Genomic DNA, 18,093 nt, shown 5'->3' on the forward strand with positions numbered 1-18,093 from the left:
GTTTCTCGTACGAATCGAAAAAAAACCTCCCCCAAAAAGAATCCTGAATACAGCCTTTGATGAAGGTGTTAGCAAAATTAAAGATTCTTCTGAAGTTTTATCAATCTACGGTTGGAGAAGAGATTTAAAAATTAATGTTAAGAAGAAAAAGTCACAAAGGCTAGGAATAAGTAAAGACGAAAAGGTGATGTTGAGTAACGACTAGATCGATGAAGTGAACACCTTCACTTACCTTGGTAGTTTTTATTAGCAGATATGGTGAGTGCAATGAAGATGTTAAAATTATAATAGACAAAGACCCAAGCTGTTTTTCACAGTTGAAAGAAAGTTTGAAAGAATGGGAAGATAAGTCTGCAAGCAAAGATTGAAATATTGGAAGCTATAGTAATTACAGTAGTGAAGTATGGTTCTGGAGCATGGGCACTCCGAAAAATGAAGGAGGATTTGCTAGATGTTTTCCAGAGAAATTGCCAACAGATTGATTTTTGGGTGCCACATTGACTTACCTTATTCTCAGACAGTAGGCTCTGTAAAAAGTGTGGTTCAATTCTGCTTTCTAGGGCTACAACGATAAAAAAGCTTGAAATGGCTGGGGCACGATCTGCAGAAGAAAGATGACAAATTGCCAAAGATTGTCCTTTTTGGCCAACCGTCTAGGGCCAAACAAAAAGTAGGTCGACCCAGTTGGGTATGGGAAGCTATCATAAGAAATTTAAGTGATATAGGAGTTTCCAGGGAGGGTGTAGAGACGAGGTTTTGAATAGACTGGGATGGAAGACAAGCGTGTGTAGCTATGTCGACCTTAGGTGGCTTGGTTCTGCAGTGATTTGTTAGCAATAGTAGTAGTTATATCGTGAAAAAAAGCAAAATTTTGGAGTAATTGGTGTGTTTCGTAAGTAATTTGGTAAGTAATGGGATACAATTTTGAATACTATTTGTTTAAAAAAGAAAATTTTTTTAAATCCTTGTGTTGTTTTCTTTTTTCCTTTTTTTGAAAATCTATTGAAAAATATAAATTGAAATTTATTATTCTTATCATTTTTCTTCTGAAAATTAAAAAGGGGGCAAGGGCTGTTGAGCGCTATGGTAAATAAAAATGATACTAATGAATAAAGTTGCTAATTTTTATTCACTATTTGATTTTTCTACTTACAAAAATGAAAATTAAATAGTTTATACTTCTGGATTCAGAAAATTGACATAAACTGCTCCAAATGTTGGACCATGGTCTGGTGCAACGCCGTCGATTATGTCAAGCTCATCATATGCCCAAGAAAGCTTTAGCACAATATCCTAGAAAGTAAAAGATATTTTATTGTGTTTTCATTTTTATTGCAAATAAGTAAACATATTTTAAGGGATGCGTGACTAAATTTCCGTTTAATAAATCTAGTTCAATAGGATTTTATTTATACAATTCATTAAAGAAAAACTCAAATTCAAAATTAAATTTAAAGAGTACCGAAGAGCTATATTAGCCCAAAGACGCCCAGAGTCTAACCATAATTCAATCGTAAAATGAACAAATTTTAAAAGATAGTCAAGTCAAATTTAAAACAAACTGAAATTACTACAAGCATGAGTAGGGCCAAAACCCCTCATGCTTGGTGATGTGAGGGAAGAATGTGGTGTTATGTGAGGGAATGAGTGAATTGTGCTTGTGGATGTGAGGATGTAAGGGATGTGAAGGCTGAAACCCATAAAACCTTCTAAAAGCAATGACGTTATTTTCCATATTACTGAAAATAGCCTCATTTTGAGCTTTACGTTTGTATTCGTCATAGCATAGACCAGAAAAAAAAATCGTCATAATAATCAAAGCTACTGAAAAGGTCTAACGAACTATTAGTGATAGTTTAGTATCAAACGATATTCCTGAATAAGTTTTGGGATTTATCAACGTTATAAAAGGGAAAACGTTTAAAAACCTTTTGTTTTATGCAGAGTGCAAATGACGCTCTGGTCTTTAGAAGACCTGAGAGACATTAGCTGTACTCCTGTTTGTGACGTTTTTGTTTGTTTTAAATTCGACTTGATTATTTCTTGTAATTTCTGATCATTTTGTACTTGAATTAATACTTTTTGGCTTTATTTCCACTCGTCCTCGGTTAAATGCGGCCCTTTATTTTCTTTGAAAAACTTCTTAGAAGACCTTTTTTTAATTAATTTCGGTTCATTTTTATTTGACGTCCTTTTTTTATTAACTAATAATAGAAATAGTTGTAAAGAAGCAACATTTAATACAGGTACATTCTGAATTATTGGTCATACTTAATTTATCATTCTGTCCATAACCTATACACAAGTAGAAACTAATAGTACGAAAATAAAGCGAAATATAAACAACAGTACGGTAATAAAATACTAGACGTACTTACAGTGGTAGCTTCAACCTATTACAGAGTGAACGCAGGCCCGGAGCAGCCAATGTTTACAAGATGGGTTTTTCAAAAATATTTCTAGTGAACTTTCCTTGATACCACTATTTAAAACAACATCAAAAGTCATGCTCTAGTATTGAGTTAGTAGCGTACCATGTGCCATTAATTTATTATGGTATTTTTTTTCCTGACAATTTTGTATGGAAGGAGTAGTCGTAAAAACTTTACAGGATGATCGTTCGGATTGTAAATTGGAAATTATAGTTCTCTTTTTACGATATAAAGGTAATCTTAGGGCAACAAGTCCCTGTTATTTTTTTCACTCGGGCCCCAAGACGCTCAATTAAAAATTTTTAGAGAACAAATTTGATCAAAATAGCTAAAAATGTAAACATATAAAGCCATCGCGAGAACATGACTTCTGGAGCCCCTAAAGCAGTAATCACAAATAATGCTAATTTTCCATTGTTAATAGATATGTTTTACAGTGGAAAAAGAAGAGTCTATTTGATTTTGGTTGTCCGATTGATTCGAAACTTTCAGCGATAGATCTCTGAGCCAAGAGAATCATATGCTTTTTAATGAGGAGGGGATGAGTGTTTTGTGGCCCAGAAAACGACCTATCAATTGTTTGTCTGTCTTTAATTTGAAATTTACAGCCATAAGTCTTTAAAACAAGAGAAAACTAATTTTAAGAAACCAAGTTATTTTGGGGAATAGTCCCTCCAAATGTGGGGAAAAAAATAGAAGCAAAAGTTCCTTTTTCTAATTTGTTTAAAAATTTCCCTCCTAAGGATGCCCAAATACGGAAGGAAAAATAAGTCCCATAAGTCCCTAGGACAAGGGGAGCTAATGTAAAAGAAAAATAAATAATAAAAAAAAATTGTACAAGAAAAACATCGATCCACTCTAGGGTAAAACTAAGATAGATAGTCATAGAACTAAGGGATGGTCGATATTTTTGGTTTGACTCATGACGAACAATGTCAACTGGACTTTTATCCCAAATAAGGTCCTCCACAAACGGCTAAAGGGTTGTTTTATTGGTTTGAGTTACTTTCTTAAGTCAAATTTTTTACACTGTAATTTTTTTATACAAGAAGAAATGGAATTAAAAATTAATCTGCCATCAAGCCATTGGCCCGTTGGGGAGAAAGCCAAGACAGATAGTGTGAGTGACAGGCAAAGCTGGCATAAGCCTTTTTGAGGATTGTATAAAAATGATGTCATTTTCACTCGTTGATAGATACTCTATCATCAATCCGTCCATCCTAGGGCAGAACTAAGGTAGATAGCCATAGAACTAAGGGATGGTCAATATTTTTGGTGTGACTCATGGCGAACAATGTCGACTGGACTTGTATGCAAAAGGCGGGACTGGGCCTCCCAAATAAGGTCCTCCAGAAAGGGCTGAAGAGTTTTTTATTGGTTGCATATTTACACTCTTAGGTTGTTGGTCCATGGGTACCCCAAAACATAGCCAAGTCTGAAAATGATATTTAGTTCTTCCAAATTTCAGGTCCATGAAAGAGCCAATTTTTTTTAGTTGGGGAATGTGTCCTAAATATACAATATAAAAACGATTATTTTTTCTAATTGGCTTTAAACTTTCAAAAAATTACCTGGGCTAATGAGGTTAACCATATTTTGAACGGGATAAGGGAGTGAGCCCCGAAAAGGGCTAAAGTATTTTGTTCCTGATGATATTGAAACTTATAGCTGTATTTTCTTGGATCATATGGTAATTAATGCAGAAAATCTGGGGTAAGGTCTCCAAGAAAATGGAGTCCAAAGAGGATTAATAACTTTTTTTAATTGGCTCAAGGCAGGCAAGTTTCAGTCCTTTGGTCAAGAAAACCAAAACTTTTGGTCAAAACTTCTAAGCAGAAGAAAAAAGAAGGCAATATTGGGTGCCCTGAAACAGGGCAAAAAAGCCGTTTTCTTCGAATAGCTTAAAGCTTACGCCTGTAAGTCTCTTTTCTAAGGGAGCCCTCATGTAAAAAAAAATTGAGGCTGTAGGCACGGTCCTAGAAAACTGGGTCCAGTCAAATATTTTCTAGATTGGCTTGAAACTCGTATTTGAATGCCCTTCGGTCAAGGAAACCCCAATTCACCAAAAAAAAAGAAACTTCTTGGATTATTTTTGTGAATTATTTACTTTTGCTTAGTCCATCCAAAGGTTTCTAGTCGGGGTAGTACTGACAGTTTGGTAAGACTTTTTTTCAAATTTTGGTCAACGTTTTCGGCCTAATAGACTTCAACTTATAATTATTTAGTCCTAGGCCTTACGATCAAAAATCAAATGGTCAAAGCTTTCCAGATGAAAATTTAGACCAACATTGTTGAGCCTAAGGCTTCTATGCAAAAGATGGGCTGACATCATCCACAGTCAATTAGCTGTCCGAGCCGCTGATTCCAATGAATCACCTCTCGTTCTGGACAAACGACTTTCGAGACGACAAATGGTGCTGTCTTTCTGGGGTACTAATTAGGCGGGCATGAAAGGAGGGATAATTTTTGTATCTTCACAAGGAAATTTAAAAAAAAAACGGTACTTCCCTCGCAAATCTTTCAAACATTGATCCAGAGCCTCGAGCGATTTTTTGTGTGCCATTGTGCACTCGTCCCAAATAATACGTTTGCATTGCTGCAATATTTTACCCATCTCAGATGATTTGGAAATATTGCACGAGGGAGTTTCTGTAGAATGAAAATTCAGAGGCAATTTGAAAGCGGAATGAGCAGTTCTTCCACCAGGCAGCAACGTTGCGGCTATTCCGGACGACGCAATTTCCAACGCTATATCATTTTTTGATCGAACTGATGCCAGAATCAGTTTTATCACAAACGTTTTACCAGTACCTCCTGGCAGATCCAAAAAGAAAATTTCTCCAACGTTGTTATCGACACAATGCATTAGTGTATCATAAATGACTTTTCGTTCCGACGTTTACTTGGAAATGTTATTTTGTACATACGACAATAGATCACTCGTACTGTAACTTTGTTCACGATCCAATTCTACACATGTCGAAACAGCAGCGGTACGATTAGCTGAAGGCATTCCCAAATCCTGAAGAGGTTTGTTTGCCATACATACGCACAAATCTACTATAATAACTAAAGTGTAGTTATAAATTTCTGATGTAAAATCAAAAGTCATATCTGACGTCTCTAACCGTTTTCGATTGAGTATGTCTTCGGATATTTTCGATTTATATTTTTCCCATAACTCTGTAGGAACTGAAGGAGAGCAAGTTGTTAGTATGATTCCAAACAATGCACGAATTTGACTTGGAGTTGACGTTTCGCACGCGTCATTGATGCAGTTATCCCATTGTTGGTCATTCTCCAAAAAATTCAGAGCTTGGCATGTACTACGGTAAGTGTCATGTATAGTACCGTTTACTGTTCTCAAATACTCAAAGGACGTCGGACCGGGTACATTCACCAAAAGCAGGCGTAGAAAGAAGCATTCATGTTGATTGGGGTGAACGGTGTAGAGTCTTCCTATCGTGGTATCTTTGAAGATGGTAGTTTGGCCGTCGACTGACTTACCCTGTTTTCGACGTTCAAATGTTTACTTTGTATCCGGTGGATTCAGGGCTCTTTGTTGCACGTTGGATTCCGAAAAATAAACACGTTGACCATTCTGTAAATGTACCGCTAAGTGAACAACAGCAGGACTACGTTCATGTATCGGAAATGAAAGAATTCGCCAAACAGCTTCATTACTGCTTATGTATCTTCCAGCCTGATATTGTACGATTTCATCGCTATCTTTGATTTTGGACTGCAAGCCAAAAACTGCAATGTCACTGCCTTTGTTGACGTATTTACATATGTATTTGATTGCCCTTACGGAGTTACAGTATTCAACGTTTATGTTTGCATTAAATGTTTTTGATAATAAAGGGGAATATGGAACAACCCACTGGTTATCTACTTCGATGGTGGTACCGTTACGCTTCTTTATTATTGCTGTTTTACCGCCATCTTCAGTAGATCTTCTTCTATATTGTGGGTAACCATCATTGCCAGTAATTGTGTTGGGTACTAAAAGTCGAGGATATTGCTTTGTGCACCTTCCTTTGGCCATGCATGGTGAATTTTCGTTCATGCACCGCAAGGTCCATGTATCATATTTTTTACAACAATATCATATAACCCCTTATTGACATTTTCATCAGGTATTTCAGCCGAAATCACATGATCAATTTCATTAGAAGTAATTTTATAATGTAGCCAGATTAGTATATGTGCGTGTGGCAATCCTCATTTTTGCCATTCCACTGAGTACATCCAGCATCGCACTGACCCAAACACTTCAAGTTTTACTAGGTAGTTTATCAGTGATTTCAACTTTTGCCGGAAGACACGGGCCGTAATGTCATGTCTATGAACCGCCGATTGTCCTTTAAGTAAAAGCTGCTGTATCTCATCCAAAGATTGATTACATGTAAATGTAATAAATAGAGCATTGTATCTACACACTTGTTGGCCAGGAGGCGTTTTGTCAGCGGAAATAACAATTTTATGCGTATCAGTAGAGAAATTTCGCAACGTGCATTCAATTCAGAATTTCTATCACTGATGAAGTACAATTGTAAAAATTTATGATTCTCGCCTGAGAAGGGACCCTGCTCTATGATAAATTTGCCATTTTACTTTGAAAGTAGGCATAAATTGATCTGGAGTTTCGGTTTGGGCACCAAACGACGTTATTTGGAAACATGAGTTATATTTTCTGATTTTTGATTTTAAAAAAAAACGCTTAGATTCTGACGTATCTCCAGTAAACAAAATCTTCAATGGCTCAGGGGGTGGAGCCAGTTGAGGAAGTTTCACTTTTCCCGAGGCACAATACATTCCCATTGTTTCACCATTAAATTTCAAGGCCTTGCAGTAGGGACAAATTTTAGACATAGTCCCGATTTGAACACATCTACTATAATCATCGATTGGGCTGTACCTGAATGCCATGCGATAATTTTCACGTTGCTCTTGTGATTCCTCGGCACGCTTTCTTTTGGCATTATCTCTTGAAGCCGCAAGCCTGTTTTTACGTTACTCTTGTGATTCCTCGGTACGCCTTCCTTTTTCACTTTCTCTTTTAGCAGCAAGTCTGGTTTCGCGTTGCTCTGGTAGCTCCTCGACACGCCTTCGTTGACGTAAATTGCACATTCCTAATCTAGCATTATCTCCTGAAGCCGCAAGCCTATTTTCACGTTGCTCTTGTAATTCCTCGGCACGCTTTCTGTTCTTACTTTCTCTATCAGCAGCAAGCCTGTTTCTTGCTGTTCTTGTGATTCCTCGGCACGCTTTCTTTTCTTACTTTCTCTATCAGCAGCAAGTTTTTTGGCATAGACTCTTTGAGCAGCTTCCTCAGCTGTTACCATTGTAGGTTCTTCAGTTATTTTACAATTAAACATTTTTCCGTCCACGATGTTCTTACATTTAAAAATTTGTCTTTGAAAGATTTTCTTAAGTACCTTCAATGACGTCATCGTCATAACAAATATGACGACAACTAACTTCATGACGACATGACGACATGATGACATGACGTCACTCGACAGACATAACACACATACAACTTATTTATATATATATATATATATATATATAGTTTAGAAACAAATTTGGGCTATATATTTGCATATTAGGGAGGGGGTAAAACATAGCACATATTAAATGCGTAAACTAACCATATCTGTATTGTATATATGCTATACTTTACCCCCACCCCTAATGTGCAAATATATAGCCAAACTTGTTTACTTAAACCAAACCAAACGAAAATACAAACTAAATACTTAAATAAAATATAGCTACAATGTATGTTGCAAATAAACCAAAGCTAATTGTGTGGTATAAAGAAGTTGCTTGACCAGTTTCTTGTGTCATGCTCAAATCATTCGCGATCGAAACTTTACGGTGTCTATTATATAACCAATAAGTACGAAAAAGCCTTATCCTTCCTTCTGTAGCACCTTGAATGGGCACTCTTATGGACATCTGGTTAGTTCTGGACTAGTGACAGTGCCAAGCAGGAGCTTTTAGACAAATCAGTCCAAGTACCAAGTCCTAACCTCAATGAAACAAGAATAAAGTAAATATTGAAATTCATTTTGTCCATCGAAAACCTCACGAGTCTCTACTTTATTTAAATTTTTGTTATATTCCTTCACTTGCCTGTTTAAGGTTTTTATAGATAAAACAATAGATACTGTTTAAGGTTTATATAGATAGTTTTGAATCTGAATTCACCAAGCAGCACAATAATAGTTAACTAACTGAAAGACAGATCCATCAAACAACTATCGAGCAAAATTACCTCAATAACTGGGCCATCATACAAGTCGCCAGTGTCCAATGGCCTTGAGACCCCAACAATTGTTTTATCATTCCGTTCTTCTGCATAACGTAGCACCCAATCTTGTTGAACATCAATAGGCCTTAGAGGTCTCTCTGGATGTGGTATGCTAGTGTTGAAATAGCGATCCTTTAATGAATGGAAGTATATATTATTATAATAGCTAAATTAATGAAGCATATAAAATAGAAAAATTACATAATTAACTAGATAGATATGGAAAAAGTAAATATTAGTGAAATAATCAGAAGTAATTTTTAATATTAACTTAGCTATTTTCTTACTACTTTGAATCAGCAACTATATAACTTGTTGCATAAGTTTCAGCAAAGTGCTAGTTAAATAAACGTTTTTTTGTTCATATTCATCTTAATTACCTTACATCATTTAGATACCTTACATCATTACATCATCAATTAAGATTCATCTTAATTACTTCACATTAATAGCCGCAAACCGTTAGCTTCAAATACACTATTTGTGTATTTGTACACTCAAGGTTTATGACAAATTGCTCAAAACTCATAACTGGATCCATGGATCAAAATTTAATTTATAATAAACCCTCTTACAATTAAAATGAAATGAAAATATAATAGCTCATTAGACTTTTAATGAAGACAGTGAAAAAGGAAAAAATATATATATAGCCTACTAGTAAATATCCAAATATTTCGCTTAGAAACCTTTAACAGAAAACAAATACTGGACTAAACAGCCAATATATGCTGGAAAACAACATGAATAAAACGCTGCGAAAAAGGAAACGGAAAAAGTTCACATGTCTAAGGATAAGGTACTTCTTAAGTGGCGTTCAGATGTGTGTCTAGTTAGACTTAAATGTCTAGATTCGTGTCTATCAAGGCATCAATACCCAGGTAGTTCTTGGATATTAGCTTTCTTAGCTGCAACAAGTGGCAGCTAAATATCTAGTTTCTATATTCTAGAACTCTCGATGTACCATTTCCAATTCTTTCAATCAACAAGTTTATTTGCATTATATTTATTATCTGCACTTAAGAGTGGCGTTGACATATATGTCTGACTGGATTTCGACGCTTAAGCAAGCGCATGGCAAGATATACATGCCTGGGCATGAAAGTCTTGCTGGACTTACATTTGTACGTTGCTTTCGGGCAAACAATAATTGAACATTGGGAAAGAAACACAATGCAGACCCAGAAAAAGCAGTTGTATAACTAGTTAAATTCTTAAGGCTCTTCTGAGATGGGATTCAATTAAAATGAAAGGACCTTTTTCAATTAAAATATTGCACATAACCTATGTCAACGTGAATAACACAGAACAGGTCGAAGGTCATTAAATACAATGACTTGAAAAATCATATTTTTTTCAGTTTTTCTCTATTGTAAGAGTTGTGCCTGTCATTATGTTTTTAATTCATTTTAGCTGTAAGTTAACTTGGTGTAATAAATTATTTAATAGTTCCTATTTCCTACGGCCAATAATTGAGTTCGAACATCTCTATTCGGGGGAGGCTGTTAATAAACATGAATCCATTACTATCTTCAAAAAGCGTGACCTTTTTCTGTGAGGGAAAGCTTGATTTGAGAGTTTTCAGTAAGGCGTATTTTCAGTTGTGCACGTTGTTCTCCTTCAGTTGTTCAGTTGTTCTCCTGCATACGTTACGTCAAAATTTTACAGTTTTTTCTATGATCAGCCCGTCTTAGTTAGCCCCCTCTCCATATTTTATAGAACTATTCAAACTTCCGTGGGTTAAGGGGTTCTTGTTCATACACTCTAACTCTTCACTTCGATTAAGTGCAGTTTTTTGAATTGTCCTTCAATTCTATTTCTACGTCACTTTAGTATTTTAGACATCATCAAGTCTACATTTTACACATTTTGTTTTTGTATAAACAAATTGACAAAAAAAATTTTTAGTGAAACTGACTTTTCAATCTAGCAAATCTTAACACAGGCAGTACCGTAGCTAGATTTATATTTTCAGAAGAGGCCTAGCAGAAATTCAAAGAGAGGAAGCACCAGCTAATCTACACTATAAAACATCTCAGACACAGAAAGTAAAAAAAAAATATCAAGAATACAGGAAAAACAAAATCTGAACTTTCTCACCTGAATGTAAGATGTTCCATCTTCATATACTCCTGCTATGACCTGATCTCCAATCTGTCCTTCAGTGGTTTGTCGAAGAATGGATACTCCTACCCAGCCCAGGGTCTGTGCTTCAAATTCAAAATGGATTTTGTTGTTTTCTACGTCTGGCGTCCAACGAGCAATAAACGCACCGGTTGAGCTTATGTCCTAAAATATTTTGACTTGACAAACTGTTTATTCATAATATATATCTTTTTAAATAGTCACTGTTGTAGCTTTGAAACAGTGTTTTACTCGTCTTTTCGGAGCCGTTCAACCCTTAAAATTAGGAAATGCTTTGGATAGCACATTACTGACATCTTCCTTAGACCTTATTTGGGTTGGAACTTATTCCCTAGGGCTTCATACATCTAGTACAATAACTTCTGATTTTTCGTTTAGAATCCAGACTAGCGTAAAAAACGGTTGAAACTCCTATAAATAGGCGTTTCCCCCATCCTATTTTTCAAGGAACGCACACAAAATTCAAGAAGGAATCACTATTATACCTACCATTTACAATCCACTGAAGCGCCAGGCCACATAAGGCCAAAACAGCTGCCTACGTTCTACCTACGTCCTCAAGCCTCAACAGGTAATACTTAGGTACACTTCATGAAAAGTTTTTGACGTTTATCCTCTTGCTTCCCTTTATATGTTTCGACTGATGATGTTTCGATTAAGAATGTTTTGCTGGTTTTAAATATTTCATCAAGTTTAGTCTTACCCACCAAAAGTTACGAGCCTGAGAAAATTTGCCTTATTTTAGAAAATAGGAGGAAACATCCCCTAAAAGTCATAGAATCTTAACGAAATCACACCATCAGATTCAGTGTATCAAAGAACTCTATTGTAGAAGTTTCAAGCTCCTATCTACAAAAATGGGGAATGTTGTATTTTTTGCCAGAAGGCAGATCACGGATGCGTGTTTATTTGTTTGTTTTGTTTGTTTTTTTTATCAGGAGTGATTGTACCGACCCAGTGGTCCTAGAATGTTGCGAGAGGGCTCATTCTAACGAAAATGAAAAGTTCTAGTGCCCTTTCTAAGTGACCAAAAAATTGGAGGGTATCTAGGCCCCCTCCCACGCTAATTTTTTTCCAAAGTCAACGGATAAAAATTCTGAGATAGCCATTTTATTAGCGTAGTCGAAAAACCTTATAACTATGTCTTTGAGTACGACTTACGCCCCCACAGTCCCCGTGGGGGGGGGGGGGGCTAGAAGTTACAAACTTCGACCAGTGCTTACATATAGTAATGGTTATTGGGAAGTGTACAGACGTTTTCAGGGGGATTTTTTGGTTGGGGAGATATGTGGGGGGATCTTTCCGTCGAGGAATTTGTCATGAGGGAAGGAAATTTCCATGAAGGGAGGGCAGGATTTTCTAGCATTATTTAAAAAAAAACAATGAAAAAAGAAATATGAAAAAGTTTTTTCAACTGGAAGTAAGGAGCAGCATTAAAACTTAAAACGAACAGAAATTATTACACATATGAAGGGCTCACCTCCTCCTAATTCATCGGTCTTTACGCTAAAGTATTTTTAGTAATTTCGACCATTTATTCTACGGCTTTTGTGATTTAGGGGTCGTAATGAATTGGGACAAAATTTAAGCTTTAGTGTAAAGAGCGAGGTACTGACGAGGGGGTGAACCCCCTCATATACGTAATAAAAACGTGATAATACAGAAGTTCGTTACGTAAGCTAATTTGAAAGTTACGTATATCTTTTACTAATAAAAACATTCGTAAAAAACTAAAAGTTCTAGTTGCCTTTTTAAGTAACCAAAAAATCGGAGGGCAACGCCGCGACTTTTTTTCTCAAAATTATTCGATCAAAACTATGAGAAAGCCATTTAGCCAAAAAAATAAATATACAAATTTTGTTTAATTATTCATCTGCGGAGAGCCAAAATCAAAATATGCATTGATTCAAAAACGCTAGGAAATTAAATAAAAAAAAGTTTTTTTACTGAAAGTAAGGAGCGACATTAAAACTTAAAACGAACAGAAATTACTTCATATATGAAAGGAGCGGCGTCCTCATCAACGCCCCGCTCTTTACGCTAAAGTTTGACTCTTTCTCTCAACTCTCCTTTTTAAAATAGTAAAAAACTGTAGCGTAAAGAGCGGGGCGTTAATGAGGAAGCAGCCCCTTTCATATACGAAGTAATTTCTGTTCGTTTTAAATCTTAATGTCGCTGCTTATCTTCAGTTAAATAACTTGATTTTTTATTTAATATTAGTAAGTGATCACATCCATCTTGTAATGATACAAGCCACATACTTTCCAGTGTTTGGACTTAATTTACTACCTGCTTCCAGTTACGATTGCTGCTACTTTTCTCTGAATAGCTTTAATTTCGCTCTATAAGTAGCTGGTTTTCTGGATGAATTGACCACAAACAGGGGAAGTATATTGGAGTTGGAGTCTCACATAAGTAAAATAGGGAGTTTTGATACTGCCGCAATAACACCCAAGTAGGCGGATTGCACTATGAGTTTGGATTGATGCGTTACCGGTTTTAACAAACTTATGAACATGCTCAGTAGACGTACAATCAGACAAAATCACAATTCCGAGATTTTTATGACTTAGCACTGAGGGGAATTCGAGCTTGTGCCAAAGGGGGGGGGGGAATCTGATATTTGCCATGATTTAGAGTCAATTTCTATTCTTTGCAATCATTAAAGAAGGAGCTGAAGAGGTTATCCCTGAAGAAGTCATCTGCAAACTCGAATCTTTCATCAAAATTTTCTAAGACGAATTTAATGTGGTATATGAAGATAATGCTGGGAAGTTTGGTCCCTTGTAGGGTTCTGCACGTTATGTTTTGTTCATTCTGAGGTAGGGTCTTCTTCAAACAGTGGAAACACGCATATTGTCTGCTTTTTAGAAAACTCAGATTAAGGCCGTAATTAAGTGAACTTGAAAACATCGAGCTCGAAAATTGAAGTTAGGGTAGCCTTATGTCTTTCAATTCTCTAAAGACCGCCGTTTGTCAAAAACCCTTCAAATAGCACTTATTCATTGGCTGAAATAGCATATAATTTAATAGGTATAATTACCTATTAAAATAGGTATAATTTAGGTATATAGGTATATTGAAATAGGTATAATTTAATTATACCAGCTTGTCAATCTAGTCTCTAAGGTGATTTGAAACGATTTTTTCTGGCCAAAAACTTGTAAAATTTCAGGTAGCTGAAAATATTCAATGGGACTGTTCGAAAACAGGAAAATACATCGAAAAATGGTTGCAATCATCTTCCAGGCTATTGTCTTCTGCTCATGATAGTAACAATTTTGTTCTAAAAACAATATCCTTCATAGAGTATACTTGTGAAAAAGATCTAGGCATTTTCTAAGATTTCTAAGCAATTAGAGGAAATAGAGCGAAATCCTAGCAAACATTTTGTAGCATCTTCAAGAAGCTGCGGCCTGATATTAAAAGCGGCATCTCCGCCAATGAATACTTGAGTATTTTTTAAATATGAATTTTCAATTTTAAAATGGGATTTTCAAGTTCCATGAGTTCACTTAATCACGGCCTTGAGAGCTAGAGTACACTTATGGGCACCCATAGTGCTCATATTCGTGTTTCCAACAAAGTGGCTTATGAGATCGAATCTTTTTCGAAACTCCACTGGCACAAAGTCAACGTATGCAGTACCATTATCATCCCATTTGAAAACTGTACCCACTAAGCGAACTAAATAAACTAAATTGTTCCATCCCGTCAGACTGCCGCACTAGAGAGGGTCTATTTTGTCTTAAGTTTGCTTCAATAGTTCTTCTAAGGCGAATGATTCTGTTAGCTTAGAGAGGGTTGGCGTGATGAATATTGGTCGCAATTTGTTAGAAAAATTCGCAGTTTTAGTTTTGGGACTACTTTAACATAAGCGTGTTTCCAGGACTCAGGAAAAACTATTTTCGCTAAGCTCAAGTTAATGATATGTACACACGACTTTACAGTGAATAAAGCAAACCCCCGCACCCAATGAATTGGGAGCTCTTCAGGAAATAAGGAGCTCGATACTATCAATTTGCACAGCTCCTTATATACTTTGTACTCGTGCACTTTACCCTTATCACTAAGGCATGGAATCTTATTCAACAATTGGTTCAAGCGAGAAAATATTCCATAATACGTAGGTAAGTTCTTTAAAATAAGATCCAGTGTGTTTCCTATGATATACGTATGTACTTTTGCCACTTGGGTAGGGCCTAGAACAGAGGAAACCCATTGTTTTTGTCTCATTGAAAGCAGCAGCAACAATAAATCTTGGCCTGCTACGCTATATTCCTAGGGTGTCAACAGAGGTTTGGAAGTAAGAAACTAGTTTCCATCTACTTTGTGCATTTTCAGAATAATAAACACATGCAACAATTAAAGAGGGAACACCTCTTGGAAAATTTCATAGTATGCATTGAACCCAAATTACTTCATGACTATGTTCTAAAAGCTGAGTAAATAACTTACAAGGGATTCTAGCTTAAACACAAACACCAATCCCTCCAACAATTTTTTCAGTCCTAGTAGTCAGAAGAAAAAAAGTAAGCAATGCAACCAAACTCCTTGATCAGCTGCCAAGTCTCTGTTATTACCGCTATGCGGACATTATTCCATCTAAGAATTACTTCAAGTTCGTCAACTTTGTAATTTAAAGAGGGACTATTGCTCAAGAAGAAAGTTCGAAATTCATTTCTGCACGTGAAGATTTGCAACGTTAGGAATGGTGAAATTTCTTGATCCTTTTCAAAAACAAAGGCTTGGTCAGCACCAGAGAGTAGAGGTGGCACTCTGCACTGTTGTACTGAGTAAGTCATCTACGTTACGATTTACAGTTTTACGGATTACGGTTTACGGTTTACTGACTCTCCCATGGGAAGTTACAACTTCATACTACTATGCGCTTCCCATGTCTGTTGGTATTCTATTGCTTTCCTATAATCGTAACTACACCGTGGTGGCCTTTATAAACCTTCATTTTTTTGCTATTTTTACCTAAATATCTATCAAACATAGGAAAATAAGCTGGATTTATTAAAGAACAAACCCTAGGTAAAAACAAGCCTGAAAGAATCAGACAGTAGAGTCAATCCAGCATGGCATAATGCCCAATATGACAACATCTAATTTATAAAGAAGTATTTTTAGTCAAAAATTGCGTTTTATTTTTAATATCATGTTTTTTCACTTATAAGAAGCATGTAGATATAGCAATTTCCTTTCAAATTCATCCCTAAACTACTCTCTATGATGTTCAAGTTTTCCACTAGTGGTGAAGAAAAGAAAACAAGGGGACATATTACTTTTATCGATGCAAAAAAAATGAGTTACCTTGTTCTTCAAGGTGGGGGGCTGTAACTTTTTTATGGTATTTTTTTCACAATAAAATTTTACCATTAAGATTAATCAAAATAAAACTAACCATTCCTGAACCAATTTCAAATGGCAACCTTTGTCACTTCAAAGTTTTTTTTTCAAAAAGTATTTTTAAATTTTCAGTTTACTTTCGGCAGAACTTATTTCTTTACAAGGTTACAGCAATTATCGCAACCATGAATACTACATTTAGATTAAGCTTTATTAGAATATTACGTTTTACACCTACAATAATGATGGGAGTGGGTTGCAGCGGTAATCCCAAAAAATCATGAGATAACAAAAGATGACCCAAATCCTTAAAAATGACAAGATTTTTACCAGAAAATTGACTTGTTGAAAGTTTAAGGCATAAGTCATAGAGGCATATATCTCTTTAGAACCAGCTAACGGGGTCAGTAGTGATTCAGATAAATGTTACACACAGGTAAAGGGAGAAATAGACAAAAACCAAGGTAGAAATATTATTCCTATTAGGGGATCTTAATACTCACACTAGTGAAAGTAGGGATAGATGAAATCCGAGGTTAGAAAAATTTTTATAGGGAGGGAAAATAGCAATGATAAGAGACAGCTACAGTTTGGTCGAGGCAACAATCTAATTATAACCGACAAGTTGTTGGGCATAAAATAGCCATAAATTACAATGGCACTCACATGATGGTAGAGTGGCTAGCCTTATTGATTATTTTATTGTGAATCTAAGACAGGCAGGATTGAAACAGAAAACTAGAGCACAAAGGGGTGAAGTTGTTGATATCAAATTTAAAGATCGCCCTCTGGTAGAATCTAGAGTTAATTCAAATTTGAAGTCAAACAAGGGTAAATACCTTCCGGGTAGTGATGACGTTAATAAGCTCTGGGATTAGATTTTGAGAGAAATTTCCGAAAATAGTCGGGTATGAAAATGAAGAATTTTGAATTTGACAGTATAGAAAATGGGCGGAATAAATTCAATAAAACAATTTCCGAAGCAGCGGAGCAATGTCTTCAGGAGGGAAGTTTGAAAAGCAGCTAAAAATGTTAATAGGAGTGTGTTATGCTTGGTAGAAGAGATGAAGAAGTGAGAAGAGTATGAAAATTATGAGAGGGGACTGATGATGTTAGGTAACGATTAAATTGATCGAATCATCATATTATCAGAAGCAATCCTCTAATGAAATCAAAAGCCTATAGTAAAGAACCACGAGGCTTAAATATATCATTTATTTACTTATTTATTTTTTCCCAGAATCAATTTATAAGGAAGGGGTGGTCGTAGAAACTTCGGAAAGGACTAATTCGATTGGAAACTGAAAGTTTTAGTGTTTTTTTTTTTATTATAAAATGATCGGAGGGTAGCCAGCCCCCTCCTATGCCCTTTTAGCTGCCCTATCCCAAAAGACCAAAATGTTTTTAGCACTAGAAATACAAAATTTTACGAAAGGGGAAGGTTGGCACCATTAAGGGGGCAAAGGACAAAATATTCCACCACCTTCACCTCCCCTCCCGAGGAACTGGAATACATTGCAAAATATGTCAAAATGAAACGGAGATATACACCCGTCCTTTAAACTGTGATTGTGGGGAAATATATATAATCTAGTAAACAATATTTGTATAACTTTTCTTGTGTGTTTTATTGATAGAAAAACGAGCAATACTTTTTCACAAAAAAAAAGGCGAAGACGTACCTGTTCGTGAAGGTATCTGCCGTTGTTTTCATGTGGTACTGCCAAAGCAGTTGCAAATGTAAGGAAGAGAAAACCAAAAGTGATAAATATCTTTATTCCGTTCATCTCCAAAATATATTATAATTTGATGTGGAAACTTAAATAGAGTATATTATAT

The 18,093-nt window shown here is 35.8% G+C and overlaps 1 protein-coding gene across 1 annotated transcript; it reads right to left on the bottom strand.

Annotated features, from left to right (window-relative positions):
* Positions 1-1,110: 1,110 nt before the first annotated feature.
* LOC136041631 (DBH-like monooxygenase protein 1) lies at positions 1,111-18,093 on the bottom strand. The gene is made up of 4 exons (XM_065726327.1): positions 17,937-18,093; positions 10,855-11,043; positions 8,719-8,886; positions 1,111-1,293 (listed from the first exon to the last, which is right to left on the bottom strand). The coding sequence occupies exons 1-4, from the start codon at positions 18,039-18,041 to the stop codon at positions 1,174-1,176; spliced, it is 582 nt and encodes a 193-aa protein (XP_065582399.1). The 5' UTR covers positions 18,042-18,093; the 3' UTR covers positions 1,111-1,173.

This window comes from Artemia franciscana, unplaced genomic scaffold (assembly GCF_032884065.1).
Source record: "Artemia franciscana unplaced genomic scaffold, ASM3288406v1 PGA_scaffold_32, whole genome shotgun sequence".
NCBI classification, from domain to species: domain Eukaryota; kingdom Metazoa; phylum Arthropoda; class Branchiopoda; order Anostraca; family Artemiidae; genus Artemia; species Artemia franciscana.